Source organism: Chondrus crispus, genomic scaffold (genome assembly GCF_000350225.1).
Source record: "Chondrus crispus Stackhouse genomic scaffold, scaffold_13, whole genome shotgun sequence".
Classification (NCBI taxonomy): domain Eukaryota; phylum Rhodophyta; class Florideophyceae; order Gigartinales; family Gigartinaceae; genus Chondrus; species Chondrus crispus.
In genome coordinates this window covers 528,482-551,473 of record NW_005179004.1, presented here as the reverse complement: position 1 = coordinate 551,473, position 22,992 = coordinate 528,482, and the positions used below count along the sequence as shown (strand labels likewise).

The 22,992-nt window shown below is 53.4% G+C and overlaps 3 protein-coding genes; 1 reads left to right on the top strand and 2 right to left on the bottom strand.

Moving 5' to 3' along the window:
* Window positions 1-294: 294 nt before the first annotated feature.
* CHC_T00002226001 (hypothetical protein) lies at window positions 295-504 on the bottom strand. Its single transcript, XM_005713438.1, has one exon. It carries the CDS (start codon window positions 502-504, stop codon window positions 295-297), a length of 210 nt encoding a protein of 69 aa, XP_005713495.1.
* A 20-nt stretch (window positions 505-524) lies between these two features.
* On the top strand, window positions 525-971 carry CHC_T00002225001 (hypothetical protein). XM_005713437.1 is given in 2 exon segments: window positions 525-911; window positions 912-971. The coding sequence occupies 1 exon segment, from the start codon at window positions 525-527 to the stop codon at window positions 909-911; it is 387 nt and encodes a 128-aa protein (XP_005713494.1). The 3' UTR covers window positions 912-971.
* Window positions 972-17,308: 16,337 nt separating this feature from the next.
* On the bottom strand, window positions 17,309-17,539 carry CHC_T00002224001 (hypothetical protein). The gene has a single exon (XM_005713436.1). The coding sequence runs from the start codon at window positions 17,537-17,539 to the stop codon at window positions 17,309-17,311; it is 231 nt and encodes a 76-aa protein (XP_005713493.1).
* Between the last annotated feature and the right edge of the window lie 5,453 nt (window positions 17,540-22,992).

Sequence of the window (22,992 nt, the reverse complement as noted above, 5' to 3'; positions counted from 1 at the left end):
AGTTCTCTCGAACACATTTTATTTCTCTGCCAATAAAGAAAAGGTTTCGCAAGGATGCATCCCTTATTCAAATGCAATCTTGAGTTCAACATTGCCAAAAAGCAAACGTTGAAGCGGCCTTGTGTACGATAATATTTTGTTATCGTAGGATGGAAACCTAGCATTTGAGGCAGTTTTGCGTGTATGTTCCTTGACTAAACTCGTGACTGCTACCCGAAGCTGTTGAACATTCTTGAAGATTTGGGCGATCTAGAATGCTATAAATATAGCAGTTCCGGTGCACACCAGACTCAGTCACCCTATCTCATTACCTTCTCTCCAGCTGAAGCAAGAACCAAACAGACTTTCAGCAAGCTCGTATCTCACATTTGCCCTTGCTAACATGGTTCGTACAGGAACATTTTTCCTTTTGGTCCTCCTGGCCCTGGTCGCAGTCGCCTTCGCCCTGGACGAGATTCCCATGGAAGGCGATCTCACTGAGCAGAATGACATTGAAGAGGACATGGATGTGGCAGAACGTTCGTATGGGTACTGCCCTAAGACATGCTACAAGTCCAAGAAGGCTGCCTGGAGGGCTTGCTACAAGTACCCGTACTGCAAGGTTGCATTTGGTTGCAAAATCTACTCCCACTACAAGTACTTCAAGGGATTCTTCTGCAAGAACCACTATGGAGGCGGAGGCTACGGTTACCCGCCCAAGCCCTACAAGAAGAAGGCCCACAAGAAGAGGCCCTACAAGCCGCCTTATTACTAGAAGTGTCCTTTCTGATAGTGAACTTCTTCTTGGGCTATCTGTCCGTCGCCAGCAGTCGCTGAGGCTGAAGTTGAGAAGTGTCCCATTGGAGGTGAGAATCCCCTTTCTGAAGCGCGGACGCTTGGAGAATAGCTATGAAGAGTGTATTCGCTCCTAGTGAGTTTGATCTTTCAGATCGAGCGTCGCTGCAGTCTGCAATAAAAAAAAGTTGCTAAAATCTCGGATCGCCTGCCGCTCATCACCTGTGTGATTATTTATCGTCGGGTTTTCAAACGCCAAATATAATTTTATGTACAGTGAGGAAGGAGATTATGCAGTGGCCTTTGGTACAACCACGTATCGGGTCATTTCATTTGGACGAAGTTACGCGGGTGTCTCGGGGGACCAAAGCAATTGCGAGATGACACTATGATGTGTTATACACTCCCATCGTACGAGGACACCGTAAAGAGAGAACACGGCTCCATGTCGTGGAGCCTCTTGCCATGTACTACCCGGCAGCAATGACAGCTCGGCGCCAGGGCCTAATGACCTATCCGATGAGTGTGCTGTACGGTGGTACAGCGGTAATATGCACAATCAGTCCTTCCTGAGAAACGAAACACAAAGCGTAACTACGATTGCAGGACACCTTGCCATATTTCACGGATAGGCAACCGTGTACATTTTCAAGTGGTTCGACATTTACCAAGTGACAGGCCTCCAAATACTTCTGGAACGGAATGGCTCTACATGTCATATGAAAAGTAATCGCACAGATATGGGCGAGTAGCACACACCAGGCTGCTTTTGGTGCTCGCAACAGAAGCGTTCCCGACAAGAAAGATACACCACTTGCACGACAGGGGCGGTTACAGTCCGGGACGTCTGTGAAGCAGGATTCTCAAGAGTCAGTACAGCACACAGTGGCATGGCAATAGAAGCGCCTCTGTCTGGAGCGCGGGGACTAGGGGATTGCATTTTAGCTTCATAATGATGCAGGGTTGAGTAGTCCGGTGGCTATTAAGCTACCGGACTACTCAGCCCTCCTATCGCCTCTCATGTCCCCTGCCCTTTGAATTCCCCCCGGTGTGATAAATTGCAGCAACCTTGAGCGTGCGATAGCATTGGACTGAGCATTCTCGTGACAAACCGGGGTTGGCGCCTGCATCGCGACAGCGAAAGTCTTCTCATGGCGAGACAAAAATGCACCCGCGCAGTAAGGGGCAAGCTCCGCACTCTACAAACAACGACGAGGGCGCGAAGGATCGTGCTCAACCTCCTACCGCCCTTATCGCGGCCTGCGCTCGCTTATTGTTGCTACTTCATTTTTAGAGATCACTGACTGGACAGGCAGTCCCACCTTTGGGAGACGCTTCCTGCGCGGTCACTACCGCAGTACACCGTATTCAAGAGCGCTTAACCGAGATAGGCGCATTGCGACACCCATCACTAATACCATACATACTGGCGTGTTGGGATAGACATTGTCCAGAAAGTCTCCATCTTTCACCAAGCGATTGGCCTCTGATGCTATTAGAACGGAATAAACTTATATCCCTCGTACGATGCATCATCAATCATGCCTATATACTTACTGATGGCAATGGCATCGCTTGTGCGAAAGTAGAACGCACCAGACTGCCATTCGTGCGAACTGCAGTAACGTTCCCGAAAGTGCAGTCACATCTGTAGAGAATTGCATGTAACTGTTGACAGTTACATGCAATTCTCTCGATTGACATCAGTCGGCAAAGGGCAATCGTTTTTTCTGGGCTCACCGCTTCGGCCATCTGGAGCACGACGAAGGAGAGGGCAGCTTGCGCTGGTGGTGCGATAAACAGAAAGAAAGTTGCCTGCTGCCGCACAGATCCCTTATCAAGAGCCGGGGAGAGGTGTTGGAAGTTAGTGATGAAGAAGAGCAACCAGAATAGGCAGCCGACGGAGAGCATGGCGAACGTGTGGTCAACAAGATGTGCTGATGCGCAGATATTGGCAAGCAGGAAGAAGCCAATAATTCGCATGAAGACGAGCGGGTGAATGAAGTTGGTTGGATGCAAGTCGAACAACCAGTCGCCGCAGAGATAAAGCGCAAGGCCGACTTGGTATGTGCCGAGCACGTAGAAGCCGACGATGAACTGGTTGAGAGTTCGGAGGAAGAGTGGTGTTGTGAGGACACACAGAGCGCTGATCATCACGGGCATGAAGCAGAAGTTGACAAGACGTGATTGAAATCGTCGATGATAGAGCGTGGGTAAATAATGGCGCGTTTGAGGTATATGAGGGCGGAGGTAGACAGGATGAGACAGGAGATGAAGTACATGGTGTACCAGGCTCTGGGAATTTGGATCATGTCGAAGTGCAAGGCGGCGGTTTGCCACATACCGGTGAGATAAAATCGGAGGTGATGGAGCAGATTGGTGCGCGGTGACGATGGAGGAGGGTCACAGTGACGATGGAGGAGGGACACGGTGACGATGGAGGAGATGCACTGTGAAATGGATCGGTGCAAGGTGACGGTCCCTGTGGTGATGAGACGATGACTCAGTTTATCTTCCTATCTCTCACCTGCTCGCTTAAGGCTGGTTGCCACTCGCCGTCGTCTGTGCGTGGCTGTGATGCGTGTACTACGTGTATGGTTATCATCACTTGGTGAGCGCTACTGCGACTGCGCTGTTATGGTTATCATCACACTCCCCCCGTCGCTGTAGCGCGATCCTTTGTTTGATGCGGGGGTGGGGGGTTGCACACTTGTATCCTTTTTGTTAAGTGTGTGAATGGTTTCGGTTTTAGCGGCTTTGTTAATATATCTGCGAGCATGTCTTGTGATTGAATGTGGCGTATGCTTATCGCCTTTGCTCTGGTTTGGTGGGTGAGGTAGTGGTGTCTGAGGTCAATGAACTTTCTGCGTTTTGTTGGTCCACTGTTCTTTGCGACTCGTAGTGCAGATTGGTTGTCTATGTGGAAGGGTGTAGCGTCTTGGGGCAGCATGCCGATGTCTTTGAGTAGACGTCTGATCCATGTCGTTTGCTGTGCTGCCGATGTTGCAGCAATATATTCTGCTTCGCATGTTGATAATGCTGTGATGGATTGCTTGATAGAGCCCCAGCACACGGGTGTCCCATTGTACATGTGGATCATTCCTGATATGCATTTGCGGTCTGTGACGTCTGTTGCGAAGTCCGCATCGCTATACGTTTCGAGGAGGTTTGGGATGCAGTGCGGGTCCATTTTGTGTTTTCCTGCTGCGAATATGAGTCCATGCGTCTGTGTGTGTTTCATATATCTGATCAGACGCTTGAGGGCATTCCAGTGTCTTTTCGTGGGGGTTTTTGCTGCTACTGATAATCGGTTTGCGACAAAGTATATGTCTGGTCGCGTTGAGTCTGCGATATATCTGATGTCACCTAGCAGCTGTTGATACGTTTTGGTGACCTGTGGCATTGGTTCGTCTGCGGGGACAGGGCCATGTAGTTTTTTTGTGTTGTCGTTGTATGGCGTTGGTTTGCTATTGCATTCTCCCATTTCCGCCTTGTTGACGACGTACTGTATCGCCGCTGGTTGTGATGCATGTATGGAGCCGTTCTTGAGTCTCTTGACTGTCCATCCTAGTAGTTGGCTTGGTTCGCCCAGTTGCTTGATGTTGTATGCAGTGGTCAACATAGCTGCAAACTGGGTCTGTAATTTTTTGGACGTACTTATGACGGTAAAGTCATCCATGCTGATAAAGAGAATTATGGTGTGGCCTTTTTCTCTTCTGTGAAAGAGGCACATGTCCGCCTCTGATTGGTTGAATCTGTGCTTTTTAAGTAGCTTGAATACAGCAGTGAGGTAGGTGTGTCCTGCTCCCGGTGTACCGTATATATTCTTGTTCAGCCTGCCCACTGTGTGTGCGTGTGTGTATGTTCCATCAAACCTTGGGTGCTGTCGTACATACACTTGCTCGCTGCCGGAGTGGTCAAACTTTTCATGCAGGTACGCTGATTTTATGTCGATGTGCGCGATATTCATGTCAAATGCTGCGGCAATGGCAAATAGGAGTCTGACTGTGGTTTTGTCCGCCATATATGTCGTGGTTTTTTCGGGGTTGAAGTGGACGTTGGGGATCATCTTGTCTCCCCTTTGCTGAGCACCTTGCTTTTCGCTCTATGATCTCGCCCTTCTGGTCCCTTTTGTAGCGGTACCCCATTGTTAGTGGTATGGGTTTGGTTGTTTTGGGGATTTTGTGAGGGGGGAGCCACGTGATAACCTTGTTTTGGTCTAGGTTATCGAGCTCTTTGTTGTGCGGTCGCGCTCACTGTGCTGCATCAGGGTAATTTTTGGCTTGGCCATGGTGCATTGGGGCAGAGGTTGTGTTGGGTATTTGGGCGGGGGTTGGCTTGGGCGTGAATGCCTTGAATACCACATGGACTTTGTTGTTGGGGTCACGGTCTGGATGGTAGACATTGAAGTCTACTGTCCTCACACGTCGTGTTTTGTTGTCTGCCGTGCTCATGACCACGATGTGTTTTTGGTCGGTTGCGTAGAGGTACCGGACAGGGATGGCTCGGTGTTGCAGCTTGTGCATTTTTGTCTTTCCCATGATGTTGGGAATGTGTCCCAGTTGCCCAAATATTAGGTATTGTGGTACTTGTGGCTTGTATCCGTGCCATACTGTGGTGGGGATTTGTCCTGTGCTGAGGTGAAGCGTGTTATTGTACTTGAATGCTGCATCCTTGATTGCATCTTCCCAGTGGTCTGTGGAGAGTGTACTGTGGTGTAATGCCGCTCGTGCTGCGTTGAGTATGGTTCTGTTGATTCTTTCGGCAATACCGTTTTCCGGGGGTGAGTACGGCACAGTGGTTGTGTGTTGTACCCCATTGTTGTGGTATACGGTTTGCGTCGCGCTTGATAAGTACTCTTTTGCATTATCTGTGTGGACTCTCCTTGGTTTGTGGGTTTTGTTTTTGTTGATGTGTTGCAGTACGTTGTTCATTTGTTCTGCAGTTTCTTCCCTGGTTTTTAAGAAGGTGATTATTAGGTATCGTGAGTTTGTGTCAATCACCGTCATAAAGTATCTGTTCCCTTGCCTTGACGGGGTGGGGAAGGGACCGCATATGTCACTGCTGAGTGCCTCGCCTGTGTCATAGTTGTGTCGTCTGCGCTGGTGTTTGGCTGGCTGGAGTTTTGCTGCTGCGCAGCTTGTACATGTGATTCTCGGGGGCGGGTTTGCAAGTGATGCTGGGGGGTTGGGAATCATTTTTCTCTTTGCCATTTGTTGTATGGTTGATGGGCGAACATGATTGAATACCATGTGCCAATGGTGGTGTTCATGTTGTGTGCGCGTATTGACAGTGTCAGGGGGGCTGTGGGCAGGATTGTGCTGCTGGTGCATGGGGGCAATTTTTTTATGTGCTTTCGGAGTTCGCGATCTGGGCAGCGATTTGGGGGCTTGTGATCCTCTCACTTTTGTGATTGTGCTTGTGTGGGGTGTCTTGCGATTTTTTGTGTGTGTCCGCGGCAGCGCTCTTGCTGTTGTTGCGTGTGGTGTTGGTTTTGCCACGTTGAGGGTGTACAGTCCGCGGCTGAATTGGGCTGTCGCTACTACTTGTGGCGGTCTCTTTCGCGTGTCGAGGACACATGCTGTGTTGGGGTAGAATATCACTGCTCCCCATTGCTTGGCAATATCATGGACGGATAAGAGGTTTTTCTTGATGTGCGGGTTTACGATGGTAGGTAGCTTAAGCATGCGCTTGCGTGTCGTCGGGATCTGGAGTATGCCATGGTGTGTCGCGAGGGGGGGGGGGTTGTTGATGTGGCTGTGTTAGTGCAGACTTTGCGGGTTAGGGGTCGCATGCCATGGGTTGCTTTTCGGATGTGGGAGGGGTGTGCTCCTGAGTCAAGTGCAAATTGCCTACCGTCCGAGTCTTGGCAATTGGTGTTCGGCTTTATGTCATACATGTGCCCATCCTCCGCCAATTCCTCTTCGTTAGTCGCTGTGTGACCTTGGGTGTACTTTTTGTACATGGCTTTTTGTTTTGCACTGTGTGCCTCTTGTGTGTGCTGCTGCATGAATTGCGGGTACGGCAGCATGACGGGTGCTGGTGCCGTTGGGTTCCAGTATTGTCCCTGCCATTTTGCTCTTGCGCGTCCTCTTCCTCTGCTTGATCGTCCACGAGGGCGGCTTCCTTCCTGTTGTTTGAGGCCATGAGGTGTGTCTGTTTTTTGGGTGTCTTTTTCCACACTTCGTGCGTGGACGGCTTTCAGGCGTTGGCCGATATTATGGATTGTGTTAGGCACTGTGTCAGTTTCGATCCACATGTCTTGAAGATGTTTGTATGTGGGGTGTGCGGACAGGCCTTGGATGATGAAATGGACTGTGACTGCTTCTCCCGTGTTGATGTTGGGGTACTGAGCTAGCTTCATCCTCGTTCGGATCGATCTATGCTTGGTCATGTATTCATCGAGTGTGGTAGTTTGTGTCAGCTTTGTGTTGTCTGCCTCTTGTTTGAGCAAGAGGTGAGCTGTGGTAGTCCTATCTGTGAAATGTTCAGTGATGGCTTGAGTGAGTTCAAGTGGTGATACTCCCAGTTCCAGGTTGGCCGTTGCAGCGAAATCTGCAGGCAGTGAATTGTTGATGGCCATGCGCAGTATTGCGCTTTGTTTCCTGTGTTTCGCGTGCATTGGACTGTCTTGGTCTGGTGTGGTATAGGCGGGGTTCAGGATGTTTTCCATGTCGTTGATTAGCGCCATGTCATTTATCGCTTGCTGCCATATGAGGAAATTTTCCCCATTGGGTTGGAGGGTTGGTAGCTGTCCGTGGAACCGGTTGTTGGTGGTATCTTCTGTTGCCATGGTTGGGGTGATCTCTACGCTTGTGGGCGGAGGGGGGTTCGGGTTGATCTCTACGCTCGGGGGCGGAGGGGGGCTCTCGACAAGTGGTGGAGGCGCTGGGCGCGGGCTCTCGACACTGCTGCTTGGAGGCGTTGTGGGGTTTGCGGGACGGTATTCCAGGCTGCCGGGTTGTGTGGCTTGTGCGGGTGACTTGTGTCGTTGCCTGGGTGATCGTCGGGGTGGGTGCGCCGCGTTTTGTTGATCGTTCTTCAGTGGTTTTTGTGTAGGGTCCATAACCTGTGGTGATGAGACGATGACTCAGTTTATCTTCCTATCTCTCACCTGCTCGCTTAAGGCTAGTCGCCACTCGCCGTCGTCTGTGCGTGGCTGTGATGCGTGTACTACGTGTATGGTTATCATCACAGTCCCTAGCTAGCAACCCTGCTGTAGGCGTTCGTAAGTGTGACAATACCCAGACACGTGCACACATGGCACACGTACCACACGCACAGGCTCACACCCGCCGGCGTGGAATCAGAAGACTTAAATAGTGAGAGAGTAGATCCAGCCAGTAAAGACTGCCCCATCGTTCCTGCACTACAGTAAGCTACCCGCAGAGCGATCGGAGGACTAGGGGTACAATCGTAGTACAGTATTTACGTAGTAGAATGTTACAGTATTTACGTAGTGTGTATGTAACAGTAGGTACAGCAGGGCGGAACTCTGGGTCAACCGTGCAGTGCTGTCGTATCACATGCGGAGTGCCACCGCAGTAGCATCCCCCCGCCATAGTTCGTGCGGAGTGCCACCGGAGTGGCCTTCCCTCATCTCGTCATAGCTCATCGAATTTCGCAAGTCGGGTGCCGTTATTCATCGTCTGCTACCCAGGGTAGAAGCCCACTCGCTGGTGGACCGTGATCCGAAGAACGCTGTCAGCTGGATGGCTGCAGGCTAATACTACTTCGCATGCTGCACGACCGAGGTTACGCGCCGGTGTCTGCACAAGGCTAACACGCTGGACGCAGGCTTGGCTCCCGCGTGCGTCGCCGTGGGACACGCGTTCGGCCTGGACCTCGATGTTTCACTAAGCCGCGATGCGCCATCGTGCGGCGCACGCTCGCCATCCTCGTCGTCTGCGGCCTGCTCTACTCCAGCGTCCTTTCCCCCCGCGCGCGCCATGCAACAACCCCCCGCCCCTGCAACCTCACCGCCGCCCTATCCCCTACCGGCCACCACCCGGCCACGATCCCCCCGCGCGCGCCATGCAACAACCCCCCGCCCCTGCAACCTCACCGCCGCTCTATCCCCTACCGGCCACCACCCGGCCACGATCCCCCCACGCGTATGGTCACCCGCCGTCTAAACACCGTCCTAGTCGCCATCACGCACGGCGGTGTCGGTAACAAGCTCTACTTCCTTCTCGAGGCTCCTGTTCTCGCGCGCCACGCCCACCTCGACCTCCTCCTCCCCTCCCTCCCCAACCGATAGTTTAGCAAAACTACCAACGTCACCTTTGAGCGTCGAGCTCTCTGGAAAGGCGATGCCATCTGGTCCATATTTGGGAGCAGCACATTCCTTCGCGCGACCACTGCGTGTCACATCCTCAAATCCTGCGCCAGTCGGCCACGCCCCTGCGTTTTCTCAGACAAATCATGAAGTCCCCTCGAGGCATTCGAAGCCAACTCCCGTGCTAATACTTTCCGGCTCTCAGGCTGCGTCGAGGCCTTCCTTACAACGCACCACGCCAAAGCAAAATGTTTCGAATTATGTAACAATCGTTCCTGCTGAACACTCGACTGTCAGCGGCGGAATTGCTCAGAGTTTTCCTGCCTTCAAGATACATGCGGCGCAATGGAAGGGGACTTTGCAGCCGCAGCCGAGCGTATCAAGGATGCTGCACACTAGCATGCATTCAAACGCGATGAACATGAATGCAGTGCCTCGAAACAGACTCGGCAACGCCGGCCATTGTCTTGGTGAAGAGCGGCGCAATTTCCTTCAGCAACAACATGGAATGGTTATTGGGCGGTTTCCGATAAACAGCAAATCGGCTTCTGCCCCAGTAATTCGAGCCACGCGTTCCGTGCTGCCTGCAAATTTTCCAGTACACGGGTACCAGTCCGAAGGAAGAAGATACCCCAATGAACCACACACTCCGCAAGCGACCCTGGGGGTATGCTAGATCTCGAATCTAGCGAGCTATGCATCACAGGGCCCCGCCTCGAGACGTCTGTTGCCCTAGGTGCCACTTCTAGTATCGCGTCCGGCATTGCGGTTGCAGTGGTCAAGACGGATACAGCATTCGACGTTAAGGTGCACGCCAACAAGGCAACGCCCTCAGTATCAGCCGCTGTAGTAGAGCAGAACAAAAAGTCTGACCTCGTGCTAGTGGAGGACCTGACTCAGGAAAATCCTCGCCTCATGAAACGAACAAAAAAGCCGAGTCGCGATCACGTCAGCCTCCGCAAGTGGGCTCAGGATGAATCTGGTCGTTTGTTGGAGTATCCTACATTCCAGGACTCGCCAAAGGCGATATCACTGCGAGCATAAGAAAGCAGGGCAATGACGTTCAGTGAGCGTATGCGAAAGGCTCTGGTTCATGACAAGCGAGTGAACAAGGACGTACTGCGTCTTATTGAAGAGAAAGCAGACTAGGGTTGGACACGGAACCCAAATGTGTTGGAAGGCTTCTTCTGGGAGATTGTACACAACGGCGTTAATAGGAACCCAATAGAGGTGAATTACGGTGTTGACATAGAGACTGAAGGGGCATACAAGTGCGAGTCGTATGTGGAACGGTACGGCATGGATGGCACCGGTCGTCTGGTTACAGAAAAGAGAAGCGCCCTGCACCGGGAGGCAAGAAGGAAGCCTCCAAGGCTGAAGCCACTGTGACCAGCGCCCCAGCCGAAACAGAAGACACCATCGATGATGATGAGAGAAAGCGTTCGAATATTGGAAGGCCCTCTGCACAGCGATGCAAGAAACGAAAGCGAAAAGTAGAAACCTCTTTTGCCTACTTTCCCGGCCCCAAGTGCCATATCGGCAATCCCAAAATGAAAGGTCTTTTGCGTCACATGCTGCGTATACCGGGAGTGAACCCCTCAATGTTCTACGTCGGTCACATGTTTACGCGATATTGTTGGCACATCGAGGATGCCTTTTTGAATTCAGTTTCCGACCTGCACCGCGGAAGCGCTGATAAGATTTTGTACGCTATACCTCCGAAGTGCGCAGAGGCTTCCGAGACATATGCTGCCGGGAATGTTTTCAATGGTCGGTTGGCCGACGACCAGCCTTCTGCCTAGAGATATCTGATGTGCAAGACAACCATATTCGATCCGAGGGAACTGAAAAGCCGAGGGATTGAACGGTATCGTATTCAGCACAAGCCAGGTTCTTTTGTATTGACGGCACCTCGTGCTTATCATGCTGGATTCAACTGCAGTCTCAATATCGCCTAGGCTGTAAATCTTACCAAGCCAGGATGGTTCCCAGTCCGCCAACAAGCGTCCCGCTGTGCTCGCCGAGGGGCCTACACTTTGATTGTACCATACAAACACTTCCTGTTTCATGAGGCCAAATCGCTACAAGATGCGCATCTAGGCACTTCGAACATAGAGAAAATACCGCCACGCGCAAGGAGCGATGCTTGCATCCTTGCCGTCGAGCCTGGCGCATTGATGGGAAGGGGGAAAGAAGGCCGAGGGAATACGCTCAGTCGAGCAACTGTCGAATCGCCATGTTGAATGACATGGATGGGCTTGTCAAGAACAATCAACTAGAACCCGAGTTTGAACCTGGTGCTGGGATAGTGTGTAGCCTATGTAAGCTCGCTTGTCGTTTTTACGCTGAGATCTGCGGCAGTTGCCCCGACAACCGTGAGGCACGATGTGTACAAGCCGCCGTCCTTGAAAGCCGAGTCCACGTTGCGAAAGCCGCCCTGGCGGAGGTGGTGCGGTGCGGCGGCAGCGGCTCAAGCGTCGACGGCGGGCGCGGCTTGAGCGACAGGTGCAGCTGGCACGCCGCCGAGATGACGGCCGGCGAGGCGCTACGCTCGACGATGCCTGTGCACGAGACGCGCGCGGCCGTGCGCGCTTCGTAGGCGGCGCCGTCGTCGTCGGCCGGCTCGGCCGACGCGGCCGCGGCGCCGGACAGAGCGACGGGCACGGGTGGCTGTGGCGTGATGTGGCGGCCGCGGCAAGAGTTAGAGGGGGCGGTGGGATCGGCAGCGACGGTGGGATCCGTAGTGACGGTGGGATCAGCAGGGGCGACGGCCGCGGCGGGGCCGTGCATGGTGGAGACGGGGCGGCGGCCGGGCTTGGAGGCGGAGGTGGACATGGGGAGCGGTGGGGCGGAGCGGGGCGGGGTAGGGGTAAGGGGGGACGGAAAACAAAGGGGAGGCGGTATGGTTTGCGGTAGGCGTCTGGGTTTGGGAGGGGGAAGGGGGGGAGGTGGACATGGTGAAGGTGGGGGGGATGGGGGGAGCGGGATGAGGGTGGGGCATCTATCTGCAGCAGTTGTGTGTGTAAGGTCTGTGCGGTAGGTGGGGGGAGGGCGGGGATACTTGTCCTCCAGCTGTTGACGGTTGGAGGGGTAGTTACTGTATTCCGAAAAATGCACGTCAGGGAATGAAGTTGCATTTTTTGGGAAGCGCTGGTGGGGGTAGGCCACGTCATAGATGCCGTGCATTTGACCAATCATACTGTGTACAGCTAAAAAACAATGTGGATCACAGCAATGTGGATCACAGCAATGTGGATCACAGCAATGAACAATTTTCGCTTCAGGCTGGAGAAACAGAAGGACTCAAGAGGAGCCAGCTGCACCTTTAATTACAACTGGAAACAACTGGATGGTGTGACATGCTCTATAGAGCGGACTGTCATGAGGGTAGAAAACGGGCTCTTGTCGGGTGTGGGGTACAGAAAGGGCTTCCGAGGTGATCTGCAAGGTATTGATTCCGAAAGCAAGCTTCAGTGCAGCACCTGCGAAACTGCGGCGAATGCCCGGCGTCTATGGTGGTTTCAAGCGAACACTCCTGGATCGTGAGCCCCGGCAGCATGTTGCAATCGGGCCCGACACGTATTACAAACATGCATTTGCACAGGGATAGTACTACGCTGGTGGACAAAGTGTCTCACAGCTCCCTCCCCTGGATGGTGAAGATCCGAGCTCCTTCGATGAACCGCACCAATTTACTTGCTCTGGCCGAGGAGAAACACCGTTATTATTCGTTGGCTACGTAATCTGTAGATCCTTACTCAGTTGCAACCGATTTGTTGACAAGCACAACACATTACGGAGGCGCGAAGGATCAAATATACGATACGACAACCATCGTGCTGTCCGTTTAATATATTGCGTCTCTGATTATTCACCTAAGCAGTGTGCTGCACGTCAGAAGTTTCCACATATGAGTTGAAGTAAAACCCGACGTCCAAAACTTCTTCCACGATCACCTCTGTTGACCGTTGCTCGGCTGCAAGCACGCTGTTCACTCCATATGCCCAAAAGTGATGGTCCTCGAATGTTGGGTCGTAGTTACATGCCACATATCCGCTCAGCGTTGCACGGTAAGCCACCCTCACTTTCATAGTCCCGCGTGAGGCCCGGATAGTCGAGAACACATACTCCCCGGGCTCCAGTTCAACCTGCACACCGGAACTCAACCCGACCACAATCGTCTGCGCCTCAGACCCGCCCTCTCCCCAACCGGATTCAAACGACAGGCTTGTCGACCCTCCGACGCCGCCGATGCCCTCAAATTTTACTTCGTACTTGATCGTCTGTCCAAACGTCACCGACCCAGACTGCTCCCAACTGGATGTTACTGTGTTCCTCACCTCTTGTCTTGCGGAGACATCAAATGTGGCCGTCTGCGAAGACGTATTGTTAAACGGCGTCGTCGAAACAATCACAGGTTCGACCGTTTTTTCAATCACCTCGGCACTGACCGGCTGTATCGTCGTCGTCACCTGCTGCCAGTCGTACGTTGTGTACAAATCATCCCACGGGGTCGGGCTCCGCAGATACGCGTCATTGGGCTCCCGTCCTTTGTACGCACCGACAGCTTGCTTGAGCGACACCTCGCCTAGCCCGAAAGTGGCAATCTCAGTGTCCGAGATGACATGAATCTCGCTGCCGAAGGCGGAGGCGCTGCTGGGTGTGCTATCATCTCCGGAAGCAGTGATCGAGACTTCAGTTCCCCCGTCCTGGCGGCCGGAGGTTTTGGTCAGATCGGAGGACGTCTGAGCCGCAGAGAGGGCTTCAGCGAGAAATACCAGGGCAAACAGAGACAAGAGAGCGAAGAGCGGTCGAACTGACATTTTTGTTGTGTTTGTGGGAGGCGCTATTGGGGGAAGGATGCTTGAGAGAGTGGAAGTGAGGAGGATGACGAGAGTTTGTCGAGGCTTATGTAGTGCTTCACTCTCATCCTCTTTCCCTCTTACCCAACTTAAACCAAGTCGCGGCGCGAGCGGTTTGTGTCAACAGCCGATCAGGCTTGGCAGCCACAGAGAAAATGAAAACACCATCACCTCACGATATCCCTCACCGTAACAATGCTTCCCGATATCCCTCGTCGTAACAGTGCTTCCGATCTCTTTCGCTCCACATCCTCGCAGTGGCCTTTGTCGAAACCCCGCAAGCGCAAGCCTCATATCTGCTGATGCTGTCATTTGATGCACAACAATACCAGTAACCCACGCAACCTTTTCCCAGTTCGCAATAATCCACTACATGCCAGCTATACGCTAATCTTCCTTCCACTTGTTATGGCCGTCATCTGCCGCTGTCGCTAACACTTCTTCTCATCTATTCATAGCCAGCTCGTAATGCTATCGGCGGGTTCAGAGACCCCCCCTCCCTCTAACTCGTGCAACCCACGCCGGGCTCAAACCTCGCTGCCGTTCTAAGGCGTCCCAACCAGCTCCTGCGCGCAGGAAATTGCTTTGGGATGGGCCGGGAGGAACTATTCTTGCTATTTGAAGGCCGGCTGGAGGACGGTGTTGTTGACAGAATGCTGTCCATGGGCTGTGCCATACCTCTGCTTGACTTGTTGGTTTACGGAAAAAAGCCGTCATACAGATATGTGAAAGGCGCTACAGCAGCGATGAGTCTCGGTTCCCCTTCCAGTACAGAAACGTCGCGGCTCCCTGACGTAGGAAAAATTTCCAAATTTCCAAATTACCAGCCTGGAAAACTCCTAGAGACCACTCCTGATGTTCGATCACCTTGGCATATCAGTACTGTACCTATCCATCTCATGAACTACGCGCTGAGGCACTGTTCGGTAACAACGCATGGGCGGCACTGCGCAGTTTGACCATCAGATACAAGGTTGCATTCTTCGACTAGGTGCCACGGCGGTCGCCGAACTCTCTGCGGATTGTGCCACCACAGATGGTGCTGTCCTCTGTATCATAATCCAGGGCATGAAGTGCGTGTGTGTAAATGGGTCAACAATACAGACGGCGATGCAGAACGCAGAAAGGTAAAGCAAGGGCAAGTACTCGCTGCAGCAAGCTCCGGCTTGTCGATGTCATCGCCGTACTAATGAATATCGCCAATGGACGGGGGGCGATTTTCGCTTCTACGAGCAACCTGTTTAATCGCGTGCGGTTTTCTATCAGCACCTGCTTGGTTTCCACAATGCGTTTGAAACGAGTGACAGACTTGTTGCGGCTGCCAGTGGTAGTGAAGACCGGCGCCCCGCTTTTCTTTTTCTCTTGTGCACGTGGGGGATTTGGCGGCAGACTACCTCCGAGAATTCCCACCACAGATTGCGGGGCGTTGTTGCCGGAAGGGGGCGGCTTGCTGCACCCGCAATGTGCTCGCATGAGGGTGCACATTAGATGTGGGTGTGCGTGTCCGTGTGGGTGTTAGTGAATGTGATGTGCCTCTGTAACCTTAGGCTTGGTCCCATTTGCTTTTTCCAGAGCACAAGGTACAAGTTCATCCAGCCTTTAAAAGGCGCACAGTAGAAGAAGATGTTCTTCGGAAGAAAGTAGAATCCATCACATTCACAACCAAGCGCACACCTCCAACCCACGCACCAACCCACGCACTCAAGCAATCCAGTGCTTCTGCCCTACCCAACCCCGTCACTATGTCCCCGAGAATACTTCTCTCGCTCCTGGTCCCGCTGCTCCTTACTGTCCTTACTCCCGCCAGTCCTTCGCCCCAACTCGTTGACACCGTATCCAAACTTGCGACCGCCCCGTCATGGGCGCTTTCCACGCGCCAAAGTTCTGAAAACGGGGTCAACATCATCGCCGGTAGCTCCGGCTCCGCTACGGCTTACGGCTCGGAAGTGCACGTCATCTCAGACACGGAGCTTGGAACCTTTGGCCTGGCCGGTGACGACCTCAAAGCCGCTGTGGGGGCCTATGCGGGTCGCGAGCCCAACGACGCCTTTGTGCGCAGCCCGACCCCTTGGGACGACCTGTACACGAAATACAGTTGGCCACAAGTGACGACAACGATCCGGCCGGTCAGCGCCGAGGTGATTGACCAAAGCGTGGAACCTGTGATCGTGGCCGAGGTGCCGTTTAACAACACGTCGTCGCAAACGGCGACATTTGACGCTTCGGCAAACCAGGAAGTGCGCAACACGGTGAGCACGAGCTGGAGCAACTCTGGGTCGTTCACGTTCACGCAGACGGTGAATTACGAGGTGGAGTTCCAGGGCACTGGCGGCGGGGTCGAGACGAGCTTCGGGTTCTCGAGGGGGTGGGGCGAGTCCGGCGAGGAGTCGCAGACGATCGTGGTCGGGCTGACGTCGGGCGCTTCTGTGGAGCTCGAGCCGGGAGAGGCGGTGTTTGCAACGATCCGAGCATCCCGGGGAGCGATGAAGGTCAGGGTGACTTACTTAGCGACGGTTGGCGGGTTGGTGGCGTGCAACTACAACCCCACTCATAACGACCACCACTTTTGGGCATACGATGTTAATGGGGTGCTCAGGGCCAAGGAGCTCCCCACGGAAAGGCTGATCACGCAGGAGATTGAGGTCGGATATTTCTTTGACTCTTACGTGGAGACTTCGGATGTGAGCAGAATTCGTTGATCATGGTGTGCTTCTTGGATGACTTGAATAGCACTGGCAATCGTTCACGAGATATCCATTGCGACGGTAAAACATGCAGCAGTACGACACTGATAGAGAGCCCTGGGCTTTCTAGTATCGACCGACCGTATCCATAAAATATGCTTTCGAGCGCTTTTTCAGCATCTTGCACGCTCAATGCGTATTGACTCCGCCCGAAAAAGTGGGAGATTCCTCCATCTCATAGGCGCACTCTCAAAACAGCCACAGGGTTTTAGATAAAGTTTCGGTGGAGGGGCAGGCATTGAGTTTGGACGCGCCGGGCGCGCAGGAAGCAGCCTCCCGTGCATCGCGAAAGCTCCCTAGGAAGGGTCCTTGGCGGATCAAAGCATCACACAGCGACCTGCTTCGTTGCGCAGTACAGGCGTTTGATCAAGGGGTAAATACCAGTTCTCTTGCGGCCATGCGCCTCTCACGTTGTAGTGAGCGCCAAGAGCGGCGGCAACGCACGTCGGGGCCGAAGGGGATGCTCGGCTCGACGATCTGTCTGGCGGAGCTTCCCGACATCTATGGCAGCGGATCAGGAGGGACCTTTATTTTTCTAACTTTCAGGGGGAGCCGATGCTATACCACAGGACGGGCGTTAAAGAATCACATTTGGGTGGGACATGATAGGGCCGAGCCGTGATGAGGCATACGGGCGATGGTAGCCGAGGCTACGCTGGACTATATCGTGTCGCTAAGGCGCTGGGAGAGACGGGACTTGGCATTTCCAAATAAAGTCCCAGTGCGAGTCGCAATCTGACGAGCAAGAGAGTCAAGTACAGATGTGGTGCGGGCGCTTGGGGCGCCAAGAGTGTCAAATGCAAGAGGAACAAATTTCCAATCAAGGGGAGGGAGGTCAGCGTTGTCCTCCAGATGCAGTGCAGCGCGGATAGTTCGAGCATGAGCACGAAGCTTGTCAGCGTCCGCAATCTCTGCTGCCCCTGCGATGCGCAGAGCAGCGGGGACAAGGGTGCCAGCTCGGTAGGGACTGCGTACAGTGACGTCATACGCTGTGAGTGTGAAACATGACGTCGCAATTCTACAAATTGGTCCGGTGTGTGGGATAACTCCTTTCCGCCCTGGGTTGGGCGAGAGGCGGAGGCCTTGTCGAGGGAGCACACGACGCGGACACGCGGCGCGAATAGATCCGATACAGTCGAGCTCGCGAAAAGGAAGAGACTCAATGGCCGGTTACGTGCAGTCACCCCGTGGTGCGTAAACGGGAGCGACCGGTAACGGGTTAGAAGCCAGGGCGCGGATAAACTACCGAACCGTCGTAGATTTGGCGCGAAAGGGACGGGGTGAGCTTGCCCCAGTTTACTGATGGCGACGGGTACCAGGTCTTACCCCCTCAGAGGGACGCCTCGGACACCTGTCCCAGTACAGTAGTACAGTACTTGCCGCCTAGTGCGTGCCGGGTACTGTACACAATTAAAAAGCTAGCGCCATAATTACTACTACCGCACGGACGCTGCTACTACACGTGTGCACTACTGTACACGCATGATGCTTACCGGATACCGCACGGACGAGACGTGTGCTACTGTACACGTGTGCCACGCCACGACCGGTCGGTACACGCGCGCGCTCCCTACGCGTGGGCACACCCGCCCACGTGTCCACCGTGCACGGCCGCATAGTTAATAATCTCCCAGCGCGCGCGTCCGCAGATATACTACACGGTGGGCCAATTTTTATTGTGGTATCACTACCTTCGTCGCGACTACTTGGGAACGAGGGGGTTAGAGGTAAGGGAGCGCGCGCCGCTGGGTTAACCACGCGCGAACGCAAACCGTGCGGATGGACTCGAAAAGAGGGAAGGCTCACGTGGCCGGTAACGCGCAGCCGGTCGGTGGTGTTAGATCTGGACGGCCGGTCATGGATTAGTAGCCTGAGACCAGAACGGAAACCGGAACGGGATAGCAATTAGCCGTAAAGGGAAGGGAGGCGAGTCTGCCTCCAGTTTACTGGAACGAGGCAGGTGCCCTCGGTCTTAACCCCTAAGTGGGACGCCAGGACACTTGTCCCGCTGCAGTAGCTGTTACTTACTGTATACCAGCTACTGTACTAAATTGGCTAATTTGTGCCACTAATTACTTACCGTTCGGATCCTACATGTGTAACCGGCGGGGTACTACTGTACTCTGCACCGGCCGTCTGCTGTAAATATAAATCCCTACAGTTCTTCTCGCGCTTACAGCCCATGGTACTGTACCCCGGGGCGGCGGCGGTGGTGCCGTCGCCTTCGCGCCGTTGTACTACACTTATATCCGATCATACGTGCGCAGTGCGCTGATCTCTGTAGTATAACCCCCCCTCTGTGGCTTTCAATTAGATTACATCAAGAACTAGATCAGCTACTGTAGAGCGTCGAGCTCTACTCTACAACCGCGCGGGTCCACGTGTACACCACGGGGACAACGGACCCGCGCATACACGTGCACACGTGCACCACGCGCGAACGAAGCGCGCCCGCACCACGGGTAATACGTGTACTGTCAGCCTCGACATAGCTGACAGTATTACAGTGCAGGCCGACCTGCACTGCAGTAGCCCGCTACAGTACCTCGGTACTGTAGTGTTATGACAGATTGTTTTGTATATTAAATAGGGAGCGGACCGACGGCGGCAAGGGGGGACAAGCACGGACTTGTCCTCAACCGACCGCCAAGGTCAGTCCACCCAGCTTATTCTAAACGTCGCCTTCGCTCTTCCCGCGCGTTTAGTCGGAGCCGAGCCGGAGTGGACGCGCAGCACGCGAGCGAGCACGGAACCGCCTCCGCCCGTCAGCACTGGTACGTCACCCAGTGCTGCTCCGGGGCGTCGAGGCGTCGATCCGCTCGTGCGTGCGCGCGTCCCTCCTCGCTCCCGCTCTACCACCGCTACCCGGGCCCGAGCCCGGTTCCGTTGCTGGTTGGCCCGCTTCACCCCTTCTCCGATCCGGGGTCTACAGGTCGAACTGCGCATACACCTCCAGTCGTCTGGGGATGTTTATGCTACAATCTCTGTTGATCATTGACGCACCTTGACGCACGTAGATTCTCAGCACTGTGACTTTGGAGCACAATTCGCGCGTACTTATGACAGGTTCCCCTCCCGTATAATAAAAATAGGCCATAGGCCAAGGTCCTAACATGACCAGAGACAGGCGAACCAAAAACGAACCACAACCTCATTGCCCCGAACCATCTTTTCCGCCTCTGATCCGCCCGAACCAACAATCCGAACCACTATCTCTTCCTTTGTTACTGTATCGCATCCTTCCTTGCTATGGGCCCAGACGTGCCCTCACGCCCGAAATTCTATTGGGATGTACGCAACGTGCCGTGGACAGATGGGAAGGGAGACCAAGAACCGTACAAAAATGCTGTTCTATTGAGAAAGGCACTTCATGACAGGCTGCGCGAGGCGAATAGCAACAAAATTGCAGGTGAACTTCAAGGGATTACAGTACAGTCGCAGCTTTATGGAAGAGCTCTTGACCTCTCTAAAAGGATCCCCAGCACAACAATCCAGTCGAACGACGGTGTATCTGAAATTGTCAAGGCTGTTTAAAAAAAGAGAGCCGCTAGCGGTAATCAGTGATGTGTATCAGACGTTCCAGCAGGTCGTGAATACAAAACGTGGCCCGAATGAGTCTTTCAAGGACTTTGAGTCGCGCTTTGAGGCCCAAAGTTCAAAGTACAATTCTTTGTCTACAGAAGCGCAACTATCGGATGCTCTCGTAACCTTCATACTCCTTGCTAACGCTAATGTCGACAGCAGCCACCGCGTATCTGTTCTGGCTGGGGCCGCTCCTCGGAGTGGTGAATACGACGACATTATAAACTCTTCCTTGATACACCTCTCCCCCGAGGGGTCACGCGATCTGGTGAGAAACGCAATAGCAATCATCAAAACTTTATTGTGACGTCATATCCCACTTTGTGAGCGACTAGAGAGGCGACGAACGTTGCGATGGCGTCCAAGATATAATTAGGTTGCCCAGCACCATACTGACAGAAGGCCCGTATTTTGACGTCGGTGAGGCATGCTATGTGTAGTGCAATACGCACCTGAAAAGGGGGGTGAAAAGAAAGGAAAATATTTGGATATGAAAAGTAGTCCGGGTTGGGGGACACACGTGTGAATAATTGCACAGTTTGAATTTTTAATTATTTTATTTTATTTAGTTAATTAGTTGGCATTAATTTTGCTGACACTAGATTAGATTTAGGATCTAGCGCCGCGAGCTACTGTAGTGGCTCCGGCGGGGCGATACATACCTTAGCCCTCTGACCACCAAGTCAGTAAAGGTAACCCGAGTTGCCAGAGTTGAATATGGCCTTGGTCGAAGTCCGTCTTTCCCAAGACGCTCCCTTTTACCACAGATTACGTTATCCTTTGCGCTCGGGGGTTCCCTTTTCTTTTCCTTTATTTCACCTATCCTTTTCTATTTCTATCTCTTTTCTATTCCCTTATCTTGTGTTGGTGCCATCGGCTTTGGTTGCGACCGGACCGGTGTAGGTGTCTTGGCCATCGGGCGACACGTGAGTGTAGCGCTGCTACTTGTTTATGTCGACCGACGGAGGCTGTTGCGACGACGTCTCCCTCGAAGGTCCTGTTGTGTATACAGGGCAGTGTTGGTTCCATCGGATACAGGTTGCGACCGTTCCGGTGTCGGTACTTTGCCATCGGGCAGTACAGAGGTGTAGCGCTGCTACGTGTTTGCTAATTCCCGAAGGGCTGCGTTGCGACGCCCCCGTCGAAGACCTTATCAAGGGTATAAGGTGTAACAGGTGCTCGGCGAGCATTGGATTTACGACCCATCGGGCCCGGCTTCCCAATCACCGCCCCGAAATCGCCGAGCAACTGCCTGTACAAGACTCTACCACCATTCGTCCCGGGACAGGCCTCTCCTTTTTGCTCCCCCCTATCAGGGACTTGAGCTACTGTGGGCCGCAAACCCACTTAAAGGGAAAAGGAGAATCGGACACTCCGTAGGGCTGTGCTGTCGGCAACTCTTGTTGGTTGTCGTTTGTTGGTTGTGTTGTCGCTGGACCGTTGGACCCTGGTTCCGGCCTTACAGGCACATTGCACTACACAAGTGGTCTCCCGACCTAGAATCTGGAAAATACGAAGCCCCACCTGGAATCTGGAACCGAAATCAAAAGTCGGAAATAGGTAAATTAGTTCGATAAGGTCTCGTTTATTAAGAGCGGACCATGGCATCAAGCCAACCCAAGGGTGTCGGTCCTGGGGTCAGAAGGGCTGGATCAGCTCAAGAGTCGAGGATTCCGCGAGGACCTCGTACACGAAGCCAAGGAAATTCGGCTACTGATCCAGTTGCAGAAGCGTCCCCTTCGGGGACAGCCGTTGAGAAAAATGGCCTGGAAGAGAAGTTCGAAAAGTTGTGCGAGGAGATTTGTCAGGAGACGAAGAGCAAGTTCGACGAACATCTGCGCATTTTTCAGAAGCAACAGGAGTTGCTAAAATCCGAGTTCCATGCTGCGCTTGAAGAGCTGACAGCTCGTGTGGGTCTCGTTGAGAATTTAAGTACCGATGCGTCCCCGGGCCGAGATCCGGAAGTGCTGGATTCGCTAAAGCTCGCCGCGAAAGAAGCGCGGCGAGACGGGAGTCAGGGCCTGGAAACGCTGGCCAAGACAAGGGACAGCATCGACGACCGGTTCTACCGCGCTTCGCGGCGACTCAAGGACCTTGAGCAAGCTGCGGGCCGGGCCGAACCAAGTTTGGACGCGGGATCGCTCTCCGACGGAGAAGAATCCACAGTCCAACGAAGAAGGACAAGTCAGTCCGGATCCGGGATTCCAAGTGGAAGAGCCCCAAGTCGGCCAAAGGCCGAAAGAAGAAGAAAAGTCACTGTAGTGACGACCGCGAAAATTGCGACTCAAATTCGGAGTCGAATGTTTCAGAAGAAAATGGTGACGACGGTTCGTCGAACCATTCAAAAAATTCCGACCGAAGATCGACAGACGGAAATGGAATTTCGTCAAATAAGAAGAGCTCCAAAAGAGGCGGAGTCACTTCGTCCGCCTCGCGGAGAGACAAGGAAGCGGAGCCAGAAGACATCGCGACGCGGCGCGGACCGCGATGGGAGGAGTTGGAGGAATTAAATCCGACCAACCACCTCTTCAAGAAGTTGCTTTCGTACAGGACGAACCGCCTGCGGAACCGGCAGACACGTTTGTCGGGCAAGCGGCGGGCCGCGGTGCGAAAGATCAGAAGAGACATACCACCAAAGGTGAAGAGAGACAATACGTTCACAGGAGACGATAGCGTATTAGTTCTAGACTTTTTAGCTAAGACAGTCCAAGAATTCGACACCCAGGAGATGAACGAAGGCCAAGCGATCCGC